Source organism: Vidua macroura, chromosome 2 (assembly GCF_024509145.1).
Source record: "Vidua macroura isolate BioBank_ID:100142 chromosome 2, ASM2450914v1, whole genome shotgun sequence".
Taxonomy (NCBI): Eukaryota; Metazoa; Chordata; class Aves; order Passeriformes; family Viduidae; genus Vidua; species Vidua macroura.
This window is the reverse complement of record NC_071572.1, coordinates 66,586,788-66,605,030: the sequence shown is the minus strand read 5'-3', so window position 1 is coordinate 66,605,030 and position 18,243 is coordinate 66,586,788. Positions and strand designations below refer to the sequence as shown.

The following is an 18,243-nucleotide window of genomic DNA, read 5'->3' as shown; positions in this document are numbered from 1 at the left end:
ACAGGCAGCACAGAATGGAGACTCAGACACAGGAGACTCAGACATGTGACTGTACTGCCCAGAGGGTCTCACCAGTGAGTGAGAACTGAGCTTTGGCACATCTTCTTTTGAACTTTCGTCATCCCAGAAACTGAACAGTGTGGCAGGAGAGCTGTGCACTCCCTACAGCTCTGTCCACCTACCCCAACTGCATCAAATCTTGCTACCTAATACCACCATCTTCTCTCCACCCCACAGATAGCTTACTTTCTTCCCCCCATGAAACTTTGAATGCTATTTTCACAAGTCAAAATTACTAACAGTGATAGAATTCTTACACCTCTGTTTTAAAAATTATTTTTAAAAAGCTTTATGATTGCACTAAATATATCTCTATCTACTCCAACCCTCTCCACCCAGTCCCTATCTATAGATCCTTTAATGGGATCTATTCCATTTATTTTCTAGTTTCCCAGGTGATGACATGACAGACCTTCAACCTGGTCTTGCACAATCAGCAAAGGAGAGGTCAGTGAATTGGCAATAACAAAGTATTTGAGAGCCAGCAACAGGGAGGGGGAGTTCAGATATTCAAACAATAATGTGCTAGCACAATTGCATCCTTCCCTCCATGAAGACTCCAGCATAAGTAAAAGCTTCAGGAGCAGATTCTTCACCATAATCTCCTAGATTGTTTTGATGTGGTTACTTAAGCAAAGTTTGATTTGCTTGCCTTCACCTGCGGCTGCAACAGAGACAAAGATCTAGTGCCTGAGGTCTAGAGAAAGGATCAGAATACAACAGGTCCTACACATCTGTGAAACTTATAATAGGCAAGCAGACAAGGATCTTAGTTTAATCTCTTGTCCCTGGTTTTCTGTTGCTTTCACATTCCCCAAGTCAATAGCCACTTCTTTTAGGAATTTGGGATGAACATGCATTTCTTGCCAGTTCTCACAGATGAGCTCAGTTGGTCAAAGCATGGTGCTAAGAATAGGCAGGTTGTGGGTTCAATCCCCATATGGGCCATTCACATTAGAGTTGGACTTGATCCTTGTGGGTCCCTTCCAACTCAGAGTATTCTGTGATGCAGGAATTCAGGCATGTCTGCCACCACCAACATGGGCACAGTGCCTCTTCCACAACATACAGTGGGAAAACCATTTCAGCAAAATTGCTCTGCCAGGGCTGGGTCATACTGTCAGTGAACATGGGCTACAGGGAACCCCTGAGCAAGTCAGATCCCTGATGCGAGAAAAAGTGGGCCAGAAAGACATGCATGGGAGGCAAGGGAATGGGAGAACACATCTCCCCAGTAATATGAGATTTTGAAAAGGCTGATGTTTGACATTAGAGAAATGCAAGGCTGAAACATCTCTTTCTAAAAAAAACCCTCCATGCATGGACTGCTGCATAGCAACATGAAACTCCTGAGTAGGAAGTTCAACAAAATACACTTTCTTAGCACAGGAGAGCCTTGATAGTTCACCAGTACATGGGAATCTATATGAAAGAGAAAAGCAGCAAAGTATTTTTAGAACATAAATTTAAATCCAGACTAGCTCTCTCTCCTCAGTAAGGCTTCAGTGCAGCTGCTTCTGTTAGTGAGGGACTGGAAGTGGTGATATTTCAGGCTTATTCTTCAGCAGTGCTCTAAAACCCCTGGCTCTGAAGCCAGCCTGACACTCAGCCACCTTGCTCTCTTTGCACATAAACCCAAGTCGAGTAACCTGAGGAGACATTAGCAACTCAACATTCACCACGGCTTCATGCTGTGGTCTGACCAAGTGGCACAGGCTTTTAACCACAGCATGCTGTGCACACTAATCCCTCCTTGATACTTCATGTCAGCTCCCACTGTGAATCAGCAAAGAGAGCAATGGATTTTGGCCTAACAAGTGGAGTCAATTGCACTTGCACTTTTTGGTCTGAGACATTATCATTCCTACCTACATTACACAATGATCCCCACTGCAGTCCATCAACATCCTCCAAATGGTGTCCTGGCAGAGCTAATGTGAAGCTAGGGTGTCCCAGCTGAGACTGCCTGAACAGCTCAGCCATTCCCTTCAGGGGAAAACACCAAAGGAGCTGACGTCATTTACACTTTACCTGACTGTGTTGAGCAAACTTGCTGGCAGCCAACTACAACACAACAGTGACACTTTAAAATAAGTGTTCAGGACATGCTTTTCATTACCACAGTCAATCCAAACATGGCATTGCCGCCTCCACCTTATCCTCCTGTGCAAGACTTTAAAAAGCAATAGCTACATGTGGATGATGAAAACATTCCATTGGGAACTGGAATATGCTGAACACTGTACAAGAACATGAAGTTGGACATTTTCTGTATCCAGAAGTGTTTTTTCATGAAATATTAGACTTCCTAATTTTTACACTTCTTCTTTGAAGTTCAGGTCCAGAGCGAGGTGAGGCCCCAGTGCAGTGTGGCACAGAAACACGTGCAGCCAATATGGTACAGGGTAACAGTTCCTTTGACTTGCCCATTGAGAAAGGCCAGATACTTTGAGAGGTACCCACGGCATTTGCAGCTGCCTGATTGGAGGAAGCTGTGGATACAAATCTGTTCCAAGCAAGGCTGCTTCTCACTCATCAAGACTGGGAGCAGCTCTTTCAAACACTCGATAAAGAGCAAAGCTTTTGGAGGCATGACTGCTCTTAATGGATGTGCCAAGAAACCAAGAGCCCTGCTGTTATGGAGGGAGTCACTTATCTGCAGACAAGATACTGTGCAGGATCACTTCTAAAACAAAGTCAGTTACTTCCTTCCAGCTGGTATCTGAAATCTGCCAACAGCCATAAGGAAAGTACTCAAGAGAAAAAATAGGGGAGCACAAACATGGGGATTAGCTGAAAATTGACAGTCTTTTTTTAATTACCATTAGTATTTTTAATTGCAAATGGAATCAGACTACATTCTCCTAGTGATAATATAATTTAAGCAGTCTGTTATTCAGCATTGTGTTGAATCAATATTCTGCAAAATGTTAACTTCCATGCCAAGTTCATCCCCCTATCCCATCCCCAATATACTTGTTCCAAAAAACCCACTATATTTAATCCCAAAGTTTATGAAGCAGATAACAAAAGCTATTGCAGTCAACCCTAGAGAATTACTTGCCCAGTTCTCTTGAAATCTCTACAGAAACTCCTGCTGGTGTAATATTTAAGACTTTAGTCCGTTTTCCATATGACCTCAGGCTTAAAGCTACCTATGTTGTGTCAAAACTGCTCAGACATGTTGATGCTGGCATCAGCTCAAGTTCTTTTAAAATATAGTTAAGATGTGCAATAAATAGAGAACAATGAAGTCACCACATGAGAAAAAATTTCAAAAGTTACCAATCAGAAAAATAGATCTTGCACAGAAACATGAGTAATCATTTCAAAAAGTGGCTGAGTGCCCTCCTCTCTCAAAGCTTGCTCAGCCATTATGCTCTTCAAAGTACTCATGTCACCCTTCAGCTCTGTCAGTATGCTATAGATCAAGGATGAAGATATGGGTTAATATAGAACCCGAGAGAGGTGAATATATTTGAAATTCCATCTGATCCTCATAAAAGGAAAAATTCTTTACCCTTACTTCAGAGCGCAAGAAGTTACCAAATGCCCCTGAGGATGATGGCTGCCCTTCTGAAATAAGGCCTTCCCCCCACAGCAACACCACCAGCTCCAGGTGGACTATATGGGTTCTCCATGGGATCTTCACCATTTAATAGTGGCTCAGAACCAAGAATGTTACTATTGAAGAACAAGGGTGGAAGTGCTGAATCCCAAGATAAGTAAGCAGCAGAGCTGACCTCATCCGCTGTTTCCTAGGGATCATCCCTAAATGATTCCATTTAGGATCGCATGAAGTTCCTGAAACAGTATATGAAAAACAGACATTGAGGTTTTACTATTCATAGGCAGGAAGTAAACAACATTTAGCAGGAATTAAAACCACTTATTCAGAGAAATTTAAAACACAAACCCCACATACAAATCATGCTGGGATTAAAGCAGTATTTTAATCCATTGAGGGAGCACAGGAGAAACAGGCCACAAGAAAATCCACAGTTGTAGTGCATGCGCACACATACACCTGTGAAGCTATAGAGAGAACTAGAGACGCAGGTAACCAATGTTCTTCAAGAAACATGGTTTCATCACTACATTAGAGTACTTAGAATTAGCTTGCTCTAGATCCATTCCCAGAGAAGTCAGTAGAAGATAAACAGCAACAAAAACCTCCAGAACAAGCAACACATTTCAGTGGGCAGAAAATCAAGCTCCTGATGAGCACTTTTGAAAATCCCCATCCTATGTGCATGCTCTGCTGAGAGAAACCCGTCTGAGCTGTCAAAACATTTCAGCTTTTGTCCACTTTGGGATCTGTCCCATGCAGGTGAGTCTCATATGAGTTTCCCCCTTAGTACGTGAAAGAAATCTACTCTATAAAGTATGCATTTAAATCTTCTCTAATACTGAAGATTATCTTTCTAACATGCTGCAGACATTCAGAGGAAACTAACCAGGAAATAAAAGGTTTGAGAAACATCAACCGTACAGAAAAAAAGCAGAAGATACATATGAGGGGCCCAGAATTTCACACCTATCACTGCAGCAAGCCACATTCTTTTATTCAAATCTTTTCACTTTTTTCCTACTGTGATGACCTTGAAGACAAGTATCTGTAGGCCTTAAATCACAGGCACCTCAGCTGCCTGAGCTGCAGAATTAGGATCCATAGATGAAGGCAGCTGGAATTGTTCTCCATTCATATAGTCTGTGACAAGCTCATGTGGACTGCACTGCAAACAATACGAGCCCTGTATTGGTCTATTGGTCCCCTGCCACCAAACTGGCTTTGAGATTAAGTTAAACTAGAACAACCATATCAGGAGAACATCACAGAGCAACTATTCCAAGGAAAAGGCTTTTGCTTGGGTTAAACAGATTTACAGTGATTGTCCATAAATATTTCTCCCCCCCACCACTCCCCAGCCCAGTATGCTGCAATTTGTTCTAAGCAGTTGAAGACTAGCGAATACTCAGTACTCTGAGATCAACATTTTTGTGTTTTCTTCCCTTAGAGGCAAATGAACAACTAAGGAAGAAAAAATTTTAAAAGTACAATACTCGGTGCTTATATAATGTCAACAACTCAAAGAGGTGCACATACTTTTAAACGTACTTATCAATCACAATTCTAGAAAACTAGACGTGCCTCTGCTCAGCCTTTCACAATAGACATCAGTTTTTGGCAAAAAAAAAAGTTTTTTCCAGTACCAAAAAAAAAAAAAAAAAATCATACCTTTTAGGACCTTAGAAAGATGAAGAAAAACAGCTTTTGGTGAATTGCATCTAATGCAGCCGAAGTCTCACACCCAGCTAATAAAAAATCTTTCTCTTGATGTAGCCAAGCTGTACTACACTGATATCTAGGTATTATCCTGGGGCTGGAAGCACCTAATTCATAAAAATCTGGAATTCTATTCAAAAGCTGATAGGACACATGAATCTCAAGTGACAGGTACACCGCAGACAGAACACAGAGAATGTCTTGGTTTTGAGTCCACATATTAAAAACCACAAATATTTACAGTAGGTTCTGCAAGAGAATAGACATACTTCAGGGCATCCCAAGGCCAACTCGCTGCTCTGGCCCCCTGGCTTTATAATTCTACATATAATTGAAACAAACCCAGCTCAAAGCACCATTGTGAAAACCCAATGTACTCAAAACCTGCTCCATTTCCATGTTCTCATGTCCTAAGAGAGGGGCAGAGAACACAACAAAACTATTACAAATTGGGTTTTAGGAACTGTGATCTCACAGATGAGAACAGAACAATTTCAACTGAAGTCATTGTACCCACAGATGTGAGATCACAACGTGACACTCAAAAAATACCTTCAATCATAAAATCCCCAGATGCAATGCCTGTGGTCAACATTTATATTAGCCACACATGCATTATCCTGAAAGAAGGTTTTAATTATTTTTATAGTGAGATAATGGTCCCCTCATGATCCTAAAGTCTAGTAGGATGTAGCAATTAAATTTCATTATTGAGAAGACATTAGCAAGCATCTGCTACTTTGAATTTATACAAGAATTAGCAATTTTTCCATTTCTTCACAATAATAGTGACTTTTCCACAATACCATAAAAGCTACATACAGAACAAGCTACATACAGAAACTTGAGGAGAAAGCAGGGGAAAGTCTTCTCTGGAGCCAAGTGCAAACGGGAAGTTTTACACTTTGCCAGTTGCAAGAAAAATGGGAAAGAAAACACTTAATTCTGTAATAAAGTATCAGCTAACACACTTAGCAGAAGGAAACACATTCTTCACCAGCCAAATCTGACTTTCATTCAGTGAGCTAAAAATATATCTAGAGAGGTTTGTTAATATGGTTGACCTCAAAATTTGGAACTTCCTTCCTTCCAGATGCAAAATAGCTCAAAATAATGCATTTTCAGGTAAGGATCCAAGGGCCCCTCTACTGTCTATTCCCCACAGAAGTTAATCACCAACTAATGAACACAGTCAGCGCTTGAAACTACAGAAACACTGTTATCCCCACGTATGGATAGAATATTGAGCACTTAGTCCCTTCTGTGTTTTCTAGGATACACTTTCCAGGGAATATGCTTTTTCCCTACCAAACATAGTTCAGAGTTGCAGTTGTTTGACTTACCAAATTAAAAAGATTAGCCAGCCTATTAGGACAAATTCCTGTCATGACCTGATTTTACATGGCCAATGATGTACTGATCTTACACTGTCAGGATTCTCCATGCACAGGGACACCAAGGGATAGAACTCCAGCAGCTTTCCTTCTTGGGTGACCCTTAACATTAATCCAACATAATGTGCTTACACCACTCCAAGTACCCATGTATAATAATCTGGCAGATTATTCTCTGTTTTGTTGTTTTCCTCCAAATAATTTACGGTTTGGATTTTTTAAAATAACTTCAGGATAGACAGTGAGTGGCTCAATAGCTCCCTTCAGTTTTTGGCTATGTTTGTACAGTCCAGTAATAGGAACTGCTCTAAAGTGGGCACACATTTTTAAATTAAAAGGAAATTAATGAGATCCTACCCTTGATTGTCTAAAGAATTCCTTCAGCTGTTTTGATATATGTGGGGTCTATATAAAACCATTTGGAAGAAACAGTTTCATCCCAAAGAAATGACACTTCTTTTATTGGTATGGTGGTGAGGAATGTGGAGTTACAAATCATGCAATCATTAGGAATAGCAGACATCTCAAAGACAAAATCTAAATAAATGGACTCAGCTTTTCTATAGCCACTGGCAAAGAAAGTGAGTATAATTATGTAGAAACAAAGCAACAGTATAGCTATTATTCAGTGCATAAGCCCTGAGCAACTCTGTTTCATTATGCAACATTTAATTCAGAGGAGTAAGACAGCACCTCCATCTGAAAAAACCAAATTAAAATCCTAGGAAATGTAGCAAGCAGTTTAAAACACATTCTAAATAAAAACACAGAAAAATGTATGCCAGTCTTAAAAGAGACAAGGATGTGTAATTCCATGCGTTTTGTTTAACTGCTTAATTTTGAGGCCAAGGTTCATTTGAATATTTACTTCATTCAAACTACAAATGGGGGAAAATATATTTACACAGTCTATAACAATCTTGTGTATAGCTAACATTTACTTGTAACAAGGTTGCTTCACTCTACTTCTAACTTGCCCTTGAACTTCATCTTAAGGAGTAAGATGCCTTAAGATGCCTTTGCAGTAAAAAACGATGGTGAAGTTTGCAGACTGACTTGACTCACGGAAAGAGAAGCCTTCACAGCTGGCTCACAGTAACACCCTCTGATCACTTCTTGGCAGCTGTAGAGATCCACCACCTCTGTAAGCCATGAAGAAACAAGAGGTGGGGGGAAAAAGCCTACAGGTTAATGTGGTGGGTTTTTCCTAATCTTTCATTCAGACGTGACAGAGAGACACAGCTCATTATGTCCAAGACAATACACAGCTGTGACCCGCTTGTCACATAAAACCAATAAATTGCCTTTCTAAGGAAGTAGCACTAACCTAAATAAATTGTAGGCTGGAAACATCTTGTATCAGCATGTCAGGACTTTTAGGTCATGCAGGCAGGCAAGTGCATTCAGAGCCAGGTAGGCACATGTCTCATTTATGTTTCTAAAACTCAAATTATGTGGTATTTCACAAATCTTTTTCTACTGAAATATCTTAGTTGGTTCACCCAGTTAAAAGGCTGGAGGATGAAACTGTGATACTGTGAAGGAAGTAAATTGCAATCCATTTTGTTAGGAAGGAAGATGAAGACATGGGAGAACCTCCACAAAAGCAGTTAAGGAAGGTCTACTATATGTAACTGTACTGCTCTGCATTGCTGTGTAATCTAGTATAAAACTGGTTCTTGTTTTCTCCTTAGTCTCTCATCCTGCATCAGGCAACTCTTCCCATCCTTTGTGAATGATCCCAATCATTCTCAACTCACTCACACCTCAACCTTATTAGCTCAGTTAGCCTACAGGGGGTCTTTACTATGCCTTTGACTTAAATAGGAATTTTTCTGTTGGTGCAAAGAAATCCTGACCAAAGTCTTCAAATAGTGCCAATACATATGCTTATGGCTAAATAGAACAATTGTGAAAAATGAGGCAATACAGCAGTTAGATCCATTACATCTTCTTGCAGTGACTAATAATTTCTTTTGTGTTTCAGAAGATTTTTAGGAGTCAATTGAAGCATGTGAAAATATTTAATGTTATTTTCCAAAGCACTGTATTTCTGAAGCTCTGACAGTCATGTAGTAAATGGAACACAGCATTACGAAGTATTCTCACACGTAACCACAGTGACTCTATGACACAGGTCATTTAAAGCCTTGTGAGATTCATTTACAATTCTAGGTAAAGCACATTTCTGAAAGTATTTCACTGGCAACTCTCTGAAGCTGTGTTTCAAAAGTCAGAGTGCAAATCTCACAGCCTCTAGCCCCGACAATTTACATCCTATAAAACATTCAGAATTTTTATCTTTTGCAGAATAGCTGGAATCCCATGCTCTTGCAAGACAATTTTTATTTTTTTTCCTTAAACAAAAATAACAAGAACTGTTAGCAGGTTGGAAGAGGGTCAACAAAACTAGTGTCATGGGCTTTTTATTTTCTTTCTTTCAAACTCCACAGGGAGTCTAATGATCAAAACTTAACAAAGTGCGTAAGTATGTTGTGTAACAGGATTGTTAGAGCTCTTGGCTTCAAACTAAAAAGGCTATAAACCAAAATTCCTATTATAGATATTTCTTGATGTTTGGTGGTCTGTTATGCATTCCCAGTATGGATAGTAATTTTCATCCTCTTGCCATTAAGATTTCTGATTAAAAAGCATTGCTGCAATATTTCCATAAAATTACTGTAATTTGGGAATTTTTCTTTTGGAAAGAATGTAACAGAATAATTAATGTGTCTATCAATTCCATTCTCTTCATTAACACCAAAAGTGGAAGGGACAAATTATAACCACTTGCTTGCTTGGCCACCACATTGACAAAATGTCATAGAATCACAGAATCACTTAGGCTGGAAACAGCCTTTATGTTGGACCCACTTGGAGCATTTCCACAACGGCAGAAGCTCCATCTACTTCTGCCCACAGAGACCTGTCTGAATGGAGAGCACAGGCTCACAATAAACATCTGAAATAAAGCTGGGTCTTCCTAGAAACATCTGAACTAACAGTTCACTGTTGATCCACAAGAAAAGGGAAAGCAGACAAATTTGAAGCATATTTTGTACTTATGCTTCCTGGTTGAAGCTTAAAATGTTGGTTTTGATCAATGAAGTTGTCTGTTTCTCTGTGCTACATTAAGGAATGCCTCACCTTTCTTCATCTGATGAGGTGGCCGGAGACTTACCCCCAGGAGAGCCAATCTTTCCAAAGCTTTCCTTATTAAATGCTTCATCTATTTGGAGGGGTTTTCTGTACAGTAACCCACTGCTGTGGATTACAACCAGTGAGCAGCAAACGGTTTTGAGCTTCACCAGTATGATTAAGAAAGGAATCCAGCCTGAGTGCCATAAACACCATAAGCCAAATCTTAGTCAAACAGAATTCAATGGCAAACTTCCTACTGATTTTGTGGAATTCAGAACTTTCTAGTCACAGAACTTATCTATTAGAAAACACAGAAGGAATCTGACATTAGACTTCCTCAATATATGTACTAATGTAAAGCTTTTTGCTACACTTTCACAAGCACCTAATGTTGAAACTTTTCTTCCAAAATTAAAATTTCACATCCTTTGGTATTTCTTACACAGTACTCTACCTTCCCACTCTCTTGGTATTTTACAAGCAGATCTTAGCATCATAAAACAACACACCACATATATAAATACACACCATATCAGATATAGGAGACTTCTCTCAAAGAAAGAGAATTCAGAAATTCTGTGATCAGTTGAGCTTTTTTTCCTCTAAATAGCTAAGTCAGTCACCAAATAAATGTAAACTAGCATTTTAGATCTTCATGTATTACTGGAACATTATTTCTTAACTCCTGAGAGAAAATATGGATACTTAACAAGCTTTTTTTAAAAAAACAGACCCAAATGCCCCTGAAATCAAAATGACCAAAACAAGAAGCTCAGTCAGGAAATTAAATAAGTTCCTAAATTTCTGCACATGGCTGGACTTGCCTCAACAGGCCTTATATGCACTTGCAAAATATAAATGAAATTTAGTTAGAAAATCTTGTAACCATAACTGTACATTTTATTACATATTTTGAATAGTTATTTGCTTCCAAAAGATGCTAATATTTAATTCAGCTGTCTCATTTAGATGTTTCTACTGCTTTTCCAGAAGAAAACAGAATTGCTTGATTTTGGTTATTGGCCCTGAAAACTGGGGTAATTTGTTTCAAAGTCAGTCAAGCTGTGTCTGTTTTGTGGAGAGACAGCTAACATCAATTGTACACCACAAAGAAACCATCTGACCACTACTGGGTTTATAATTTCTCACATTTTAACACACTGAAGGCAAAACACTTCAGGTAGAATATTAAAAAAGCAAAAGTCAACTTGCCCCAGTCAGATGTACTACATGGTTTAATTTTGGTACAAGTCAGTGGTAACTGAAGTGCAGAAGTGTTTCAAGTAAATTTTTAATTATGCAGGCAAACTGGGAAAAGATGACCAGAAAAGACTAAAACATAAATCAAGCTAACCATGTATAAAATTAAGATAAAGCACACACATGCCATATTATCCTTTGAAAAAACCCAAGTGGCAGATTTCTGTAAGAAGCAGTGCTGGTTTTAAGGAGCAGTGGGCACTGTCATTTGATGAGTCCTTACTCTGTACTTACACCTTCCACAACCATTTGATGCACCAGAAGGTGTTGGGAACAGCTGTGGTTTTGCTAATCCAAAACCCACACAATCATCAGAGTTAAATGAGAGCTGACTAACATAACAAAGAGTTAACCCTTTAAATAAGATGTTGTAGGGCTCCTCCTCAAGGGATTTCTTAATTGCAATAAAAACAATGTTCTAAATTCAGCTTCCATTGCTAGAATAAAGACAAATGCTGCTTCAGTTACCAGATTTAATGGTTTCAGTATCAATGTAAAAATAGGCTTCAAAATAACACTTTTCCAGAGGTCATGGCTCACAGATTCCAGGCAATCCATCATCAAAATCTTTCAAAAGTAGGAGCCAAATTTAACTTCAGCACCTGATAGGACAGTATTAAACAGACAGACTGGCATTAAAGGATTCTTACATAGGAGCTTACACAAAGCCATCAAAAACGTGTGTTATCATAAAACATACTCAGGCCATCTCATGTGATCTCAGCAAGCAAGCATGGGTGAGTTCACCTCATATGGCACTAAAATCTATGCTGCAGATTTACTGCTTCCTTCTTCTAAAGTAATGATGAAAGCCATTCTTCTTCCATATTACCTCCTCCATTGAGCTCTTCAGGCTGTTGTGTTCTGCTAAAGACATAAAACTTCAGCCTTGGCTCTTTATTTGCACTAAAATACAGAAACTGATCCATCTTCTGTAGCTGTTAGCTAGTTCAAACCCTAATTTAGATTGTATCTGCCTCATCAGATTTCCCCTTTGGTGATACCTGAGTAATTAGTTTTATTTTCTCCACACAAGCCTGTTTTTAACATCTTTTTCCTAATTGAACTGCCACAAGTTTTTCAAATGGAAGAAGAGTAAAGCTATAAACTTGTTTTGAGGCAAGGGAACTGCTTTTAATTCTAACATTTAAAAATGCATGATATATGGGTCATCCAAACAAGCAAAATTTTAAAATTCAAAGAAAAGTAACTGTGATTAACAGATGGTTTTACAAGAGCAGTGGTGAATAAAACCTAGCCACTAGGTAAATTCTAACAAGCCAAACTGACCAATGTAAAGGAAAGAGGTGATGGCATCCAGCTGCAAAATAAGCACTACTTTTTAAAAGTTGTTGTTTTTTTTTTTTTTTTAACAATCTTTGGAATTTATTGTCAGATTGTACTTGCATATTTTCCACTGAATTTTATGATAATGTCGATCAAGAGATAGAAGTTGTCATGTTGCGTTACCGTTCCTCTTATCTGAGTATTTTGGACACTGATTATGACACAGCATTACGAGGAACATCCAAAACTCTAAGGCACAGGGGCATGACAAGGTTATTAAAGGCCATCCTTTCATAGCAGAGTGAAAAGGCTTCAAGGAAGCACAGCTGGATGTCACTGCTTGTCAATGCTCAAAAAAGTCAGTTTGGCCATATAATTTCCTTCACTGCCTATCCATACCACCAGCTCAAGCTCCTGCTTCTCACCTGGTACCGTACAAAAACACATATGGTTACCAGTCTCTAGAAAATTTCAGTTTTCATCTTCCTCATCTGCTTGATTTTAGGTGGCTAACAGTAGGACAATAAGTGGAATAGGCCTGATCTGACAAAGCTGTCAGAAGAACTGAGGCTGCAAAACCCCATGCTCCCAGGTGCACCAGCAGCAAGGCTGAAAATGTGTTCTCAGCAGAGAACACACAGCCCTTCCTCAGCTGAACAGGAAGGGGTCTCCTAATCTCCTAGTCATATTTATACACACACATGCATATCCATGCACATAAGCAATACAGATTCCTTCAGCTGCTGGGCCCACGGAGTCTGCCCAGTAGCCACTTCCGGATCCCAGTGCTCCCAGCTGCTGGCACCTGGACAAACAAGCCCACTCCAGCTGCTACCCAGATATCTCCGAAAAGTGCTCTGGCATTGACTCATCTTGATGAGTTTCAGATCTGGACTCTGGGGCTGAGGCAACCCTGGAAAGGACTCCAGACCTGATGTCCCTTCCTTTGTGTCTTTAGTTAGTTTTCTGCCTGTCATTGTGTCCCCTGTGCTCCTCTGGGCCTGGTGAGGTAGGACTTTGGTGGGCTGATGGCTCCAGTGATGGCCTGGGAGGAGTCCAGGGCAGGGTACCAGTTGGGATCCTCTGTCTGCCTTTGCCTGTGCTCACAAAATGTAGCAGATTGTCCCATACTAGAGTGACCTGGAAATTGAAATGCCCTGCCCCACCTCCAGATTTATTTTCTTTTTCAATTAATTTATTTTTCTGTAATTGCTGAACATCTGCTCTTCCTGCTGAGCATTTGGTATAATTTAGAGGAAGAATGAAAGGCATCCATATTGGAAGAACAAACAGAGGCACTTCATTTCAGACAAAACAATCCTCACAGAGAGCATGAAAATAAATTCCAAACAAATGCAAATGTGAATTTTCCAAATGCCAGTCCCCCTTGCTCTAGGAGATGCATTGAGCAATTGTCTGTGACTTTTAAAAAACGTTTAGTTTACTATCAGGCAAAGAACTCCATAAACCTCATTCAACATTCACTCTAACTGTGGGTATCTTCAGGCTGGCCCCACCCAGAGCTCCCAAGCTGTCTTTGCCACACAGGATGCTTTCAGCTGGTCCAGCACATCCCCTTGGGAAGAGAAGAGGAGTGGTGGCCAGCAGAGCAGACAGGCCTCCCTGGCCCATGCAGGCAGAGCTGGGCTGGCTGACCACAGTCCTGCCAAAAGGTATTTTAGCTTTCTCACCAAGCACTGCAGGCAGCAGCCTGCTGCACTTGTGGGGAGTTGTTAAGCATTTTCACCAATTCTTTCCAAGCATGGGGAAAATTACTGCTGCTTATGTAATCTGTCTTTTGCCAAACGGGAATCTGGGAGCTCAGCTGAGCTGACGTTAGCATTTAAGTTAAGGAGCCAAAATATTTTTCACTCTGATGTTCTTTTGGTTTCCACCATTGACTACAGATTCTGTTAAAAAGTTACATCACAGTCCTAAATGCCACCTATAGCATTAGGATCAAGCAAGGTGTTTTGTTTGAGGTACAGCTTGGAAGGCAAGTTTTGCGAACACAGAGACATCAGGTCGTACATAGCAAAAGCAGCAGCAGCAGAACTGCATAAGCCCCAGAGGGCCCAGGTACTGTGTGCCACCTGGTTATCCTATGTGACATGGGTACCCTGCTGACCTGTTCCTGGAACAGTGGTTCCTGGAAAGACACTGCTCTAGGTGTCTTCAGACAACCTTCCCACCTTATTTCTTAAATTGAAAACTTATTTAACCTCTTAATTGCCAGCACATAATTGCATGATTTACACTCACAGTCTGTTTGTAACATATCCCTTTAAGAAGCTGAGTTCATAGTTTTTATACCACTTTATATAAATATGTGTCATGGAAAGAAGATGCATATGCCAAGAAAATAAAACAGAGACAATTAAGAAGGATCTCTCTTAACCCAGCATACTGATTAATTGAAAGCCCATTTCATAATTTGTCAGAAAAAGGCAGTGATGAGTATCAGTTTCAAAATAATAAACATAAAATAAATACAGAAAACCAACTGAAGGAAGTCTGTTATGGAAGTCTTTTACAGCAGTAATAAACTCCAAATCCTGGAAAACTTTAAATGGTACAAGACCACATGTTCTTATCAGGTACAAAAGCTGGCTTATAAACTGCATATGAATTAAGAACAAAGCAATGGTAATACATTTCAGATTACATCTGTGATGAGAAATGGCTCATCCAAAAAGAGGATGCCAACCCACCTGCTCCTCCTGTAATTTGAATTTGGGTCAATTCCTACTCTCAGTCAAGTATCTGCTAGCTTGAATGAGAATTGATCATATTGATGCTCAGAAAACCAATGCCTCAAGTCTAGAAAATTAACTCTTGTATATGTATACAGGAAAAATAGTCTCTTCTGTTCATCTCATGGAACTTTAAAGAAAACAAGCCACGAGGGCATACTGGTACAAACAGGTGTGACAGAAATCACGAGCTCCCTCTTCTGTAAATATCTTTGGTTGGCAAAGCAACTCTTTGCCCTTTTATCTACTAAGGGATGACTTCAGCAAGGTTAAAGAAACAGCTGAAAGCAGCAACACAGTTTTTAACTGTTTTTAATTCAAAAGCTCCTAAACACTATCCAACAAGAAGCAAATTCAACTAAACAGATAGGTGGATGTTTTGTGTATCCCTTTTCACTAATTAGATTTTAGATATCTTGTGGAAAGGATATACAAGTGGTGCAACCCCCAAACTGGCCTCTGGCTGTGTCACTGCTGTAATTGAAAGGGTTGAATTTTTGTTATTCTCAAACCCAGCATCCTGTAACAGCAGAAAATGCTTTTACATTTTTCTTACATGCACTGCTAATAAACGTGATGAACAGGTCTACTCTCTCATGACTCAGCATAAGTCAAGTTTGTTTTGGTAGCTATGGGCTTTTTTCCTTTCACTATTTCCTCCAAAGCTGATCCATATTTTCAGCTATTTTAAAAAACAAACAAAAAAACCTAAAGAAAACCCCTACAACAAACCAAGAAGGCAAGGCCAAAGAGATGCAAAGACAAAACAGGTTTGCTTTACTTGATCTGGATGACTACAACACAGCAACATAAAAATTCTGTCTTTCTTCAGTACTATATTCCAGCTGAATGCCACGTGTAGGGGTAAGAGGAAGAGAACTTTGTGACACTTGCAGGCACCTCACTGCAGTTTCCTGTGTGATAAACAGAGCCATGTCAGCCAGTACAGCTGATTCTCAGTGAACCAACGACAGGTGTCATCAAAGTAACAGGAACTTGCAGCAGGGAAAAACCGCGGCTCAACGCCAGTGTCAGTGTCTTGGGCTTGACTCCCCTTGTTGTTATGCCAACAACATACTTCAGATTGTCAAATTTACTTTGAAAATCTTACAGACTCCCCTAAAATTATTTCTGTAATAGCAATAAGTAAAAGCTGGAGTACTGTGAGATTTGATTCCAAACAGTGTGATGAAAATCTCACTAAAAAAAAGAGAAAACCTGAGGAAAACAGAGGAGAGATGGTGGATCTTGGCTATGGCTGCTGCTGCTGTTGTTGCTTTGCTGCACTTTATTTTAAATAAAGCTACATTTTTAAACACTGACAGAGCTCAGTAAAATTTAGTAGCTATAACTTACAGTTAATCTTGGTTAGATTCTCCATCACCTGAAGTCCTTAAATCAATACTGGATACCTCCTCAGAAGATAAGCTGTAGCTCAGCCAAGTTCATTAAGCTGTATAAAAAAACTACTAGATTAGGCTCTCTGGTTTGTGTTTATGTAAGATTGCAACCATGACATAATGTCTCTAACCTTAAGTATCCACTAGGCTATAGAATTCCCAAAATTCAGAGGCTGTATGTGGGAGCTATTGACTCTAGTGTACCAAAGATGGCCATGTAAAACATTGTATGACAAACAAGAAAAAAACAGTGCAGTAACTCCAACATGGGCAACTTGGGTGAAGTATGGAAAATCACTGCACATGCTATTATGCTGCAAATACAGTGCTGAAAATAAAATTCACATCTTATAACAAGACAAACAACTACAGAACATATCTGTCTTACCAGTGCCATGGCAACTGTAAAATAAAACACACACACTGACCTGAAATAGTAGCAACTTCTTCCTGTTAAGAATATTGCTTATAAGGGAACAAGCAAGAGCCGACTGACCACATATCCATAAAAGCTGGGAATGTTTTCTGTTTCCAGAAAGTGTTTCCATGCCTTTACTATTTTTACCAAAATAAAAAGAGACCAAAACAAAACAAAACAAACAAACAAAAAAAACCAAATCAAAAAAACCAAAAAACCCAAAAAAACAAACAAAAAAAAACAAACCCAAAAAAACCCCAAACAAAAAACCCAACCCCCCCCCAAAAAAAACCAACCAAACAAAAAAATGCAAACAAACAAAAAAACCCCACAACAAACCCAAAAAAACCCCAAACAACTGATTTTACAGTCCCCAAATACATGAGGCTAACAAGCTGAACATATGCACATTTCAGGGACTTTCCATAATCCAAATCATCCAGTTTCCACTTGCCTCAGAATGTGCTGATAAAAACAAACTCCCTCTTAACCAGACCCTGATCCCACAGGCTGACCTAACCCAAGCATCCTGCTTTTTGTCTCACCAAAGAGACAATGACCTGCTCACACATGTAGGCTGACAAAGTAAAAAAGGAACAGCTGCATCTGCCCAGCCAGGGATTAACTGGCATTTCAGCCCTGTCTGTCCACTGATCAGCTTTCACATTACTAAGATGCTCTACTTTTATGCCATTAACTCCAGTGAATTTTTAAGAAATGTTATACATAATTGGATAGACCTGTAAGAAAGGTTGTACTCCTTCCTAAAGAAAATCTTGTACAGGATGTTTTAAAATTGTGTATCAGATATTGTCCCTTATCACTGATGGCAGATTTCTAAAGAGAGAGAAGTCCTGAAAATAGCAAACTCCTAAAAATCTGGTAAAAAAATCAATGTGGAGAAAGGAGATTATAATCAAGAGTGTGTAGGGAAAGAGGCCCCAAATGTGAACTGTGCCATTATCTGTCTTATTTGGTGGTACAACACCAAAACAGCTTCTGAGAGGATTTGGCAGACAATGGCTATTGCCCAGTGTAGTAGTATTCAGTAAGGAGAACAGTGTGGAGTTAGATATATCCAAGCAGCAAAGGATACACATCTAGTCATTATCCTATTTTCAAGCCACAAACAGTTTGCATTTGCTTGTTTAACCATAATATATTTTTATATTAGCAAATGACTATGTATGTTCACAAGTTCTCCACATCTGAGCAAAAACTCAGAATCAAGTATCAAGGCCTT

General features: G+C 39.5%; 1 protein-coding gene across 6 annotated transcripts in view; it reads right to left on the bottom strand.

The window, feature by feature from the left end:
• CMSS1 (cms1 ribosomal small subunit homolog) overlaps positions 1–18,243 on the bottom strand; it is a 227,782-nt gene that overhangs the window by 47,682 nt on the left and 161,857 nt on the right. The window contains exon 2 of one of the 6 annotated variants that reach the window (XM_054002682.1): positions 16,539–16,635. The exons of the other annotated variants lie outside the window; for them this stretch is intronic. Coding sequence (XP_053858657.1) covers positions 16,539–16,563 — 25 coding nt within the window. The 5' untranslated portion in view covers positions 16,564–16,635. The remainder of the gene's footprint in view (positions 1–16,538; positions 16,636–18,243) is intronic. 6 annotated transcript variants of the gene reach the window in all.